Here is a 1,237-nt window from a genome sequence, read left to right as displayed (position 1 = left end):
AGAGAGAGAGAGAGAGAGAGAGAGAGAGAGAGAGACTTGTTTTTGTTTCAATGACTAATTTAGATTTATCATTTTGATATTCAAATTTATTTATGTTTCACTAATATTCTTGTAAAGCTTATTATAGATGACTAATTTTTTTCTTCAATTACAAAAATTAAATTACAACATAGACAAAAAAATAGTTTTAAATTTTTTCTTTACACTAAGAAATGAAAAATAAAATAAAATAAGAATAGGAAACTCAAATAAGTATAATAAAAGAAGTCAAAAAATAATTATGTATGAAAAAGATTAAAATATACCTTGAACTTTGCTAGAAGAATCATATATATCCCTAAATAATTTTTAAGCAAAGTAAAAGTTAAAAATATAAATTAAAAACTAAATTTTTTCACTTCTGTTAAATGAAGGGTATGTGTGAGCTCAATTTTTAACGGTATGGATATATGTGAGTCATTTAACTGTAAAGGTATATATGAACCACTTTCATAATGAGGGGCAAATCAGCTCCAAATGACAAAGTTGAGGGGTGTATCGGGCCCTTTTCCCTTTTCTTTTTTTTGAAATTGCTTGGTGATACTTGAGTCAACAGTTTATTGGAACCAACCTTGATACTCTATGAGATGGTGATGAATTTTCGTATATTTTATCATCTCAAACTTTTATTTGTCAAATCATACTAAATATGTTATTGTATTCTGTATTTGTTGACTTAAAATCTTAAATATGTCTCTATATGTTGTCAGGGTATATTTACTGGAAAATGCGGAACGCAATTGGACCACGGTGTGGTGGTGGTTGGCTATGGCACAGAAAGCGGAGTGGACTATTGGATCGTGAGGAACTCATGGGGCACTAATTGGGGGGAAGATGGCTACATCAAAATGGAGAGGAATATAGAAGACACAAACTCTGGAAAATGTGGAATTGCAATGGAGGGCTCTTATCCAATTAAGAATGCCATGAACAAAATTACTATGGGAGAAGAGGGGACTACAAGAAGTATCTAAAGAAATAACTTGGCATGGATCATGTCTATTTTCTGATTTTTAAGTTTAATAATCAATAAGTAGTGTAGGTAATTTCTTATCTCATGAGCATTATTGGGGTATTCCTTTCAATGGATTTGTCTTAATATATGTATGTTTATTTAAGGATGAAAGCCTTTATTTTATATGTTGACAAAGTTAAACAGAGAAATCAGTGATATCATACATATTTTTACTAGAATAAG

The 1,237-nt window shown here is 29.9% G+C and overlaps 1 protein-coding gene across 1 annotated transcript in view; it reads left to right on the top strand.

Annotated features, from left to right (window-relative positions):
- Positions 1 to 1,013, top strand: part of LOC107013160 (cysteine proteinase COT44-like) — a 5,132-nt gene extending 4,119 nt beyond the window's left edge. Inside the window, exon 4 of the mRNA XM_027915922.1 lies at positions 750 to 1,013. Coding sequence (XP_027771723.1) covers positions 750 to 1,013 — 264 coding nt within the window. The remainder of the gene's footprint in view (positions 1 to 749) is intronic.
- The last annotated feature ends 224 nt before the right edge of the window (positions 1,014 to 1,237 follow it).

Source organism: Solanum pennellii, chromosome 3 (genome assembly GCF_001406875.1).
Source record: "Solanum pennellii chromosome 3, SPENNV200".
NCBI lineage: Eukaryota > Viridiplantae > Streptophyta > Magnoliopsida > Solanales > Solanaceae > Solanum > Solanum pennellii.
The sequence above is the reverse complement of the archived record's forward strand: the minus strand, read 5'-3'. Positions and strand labels throughout refer to the sequence as shown.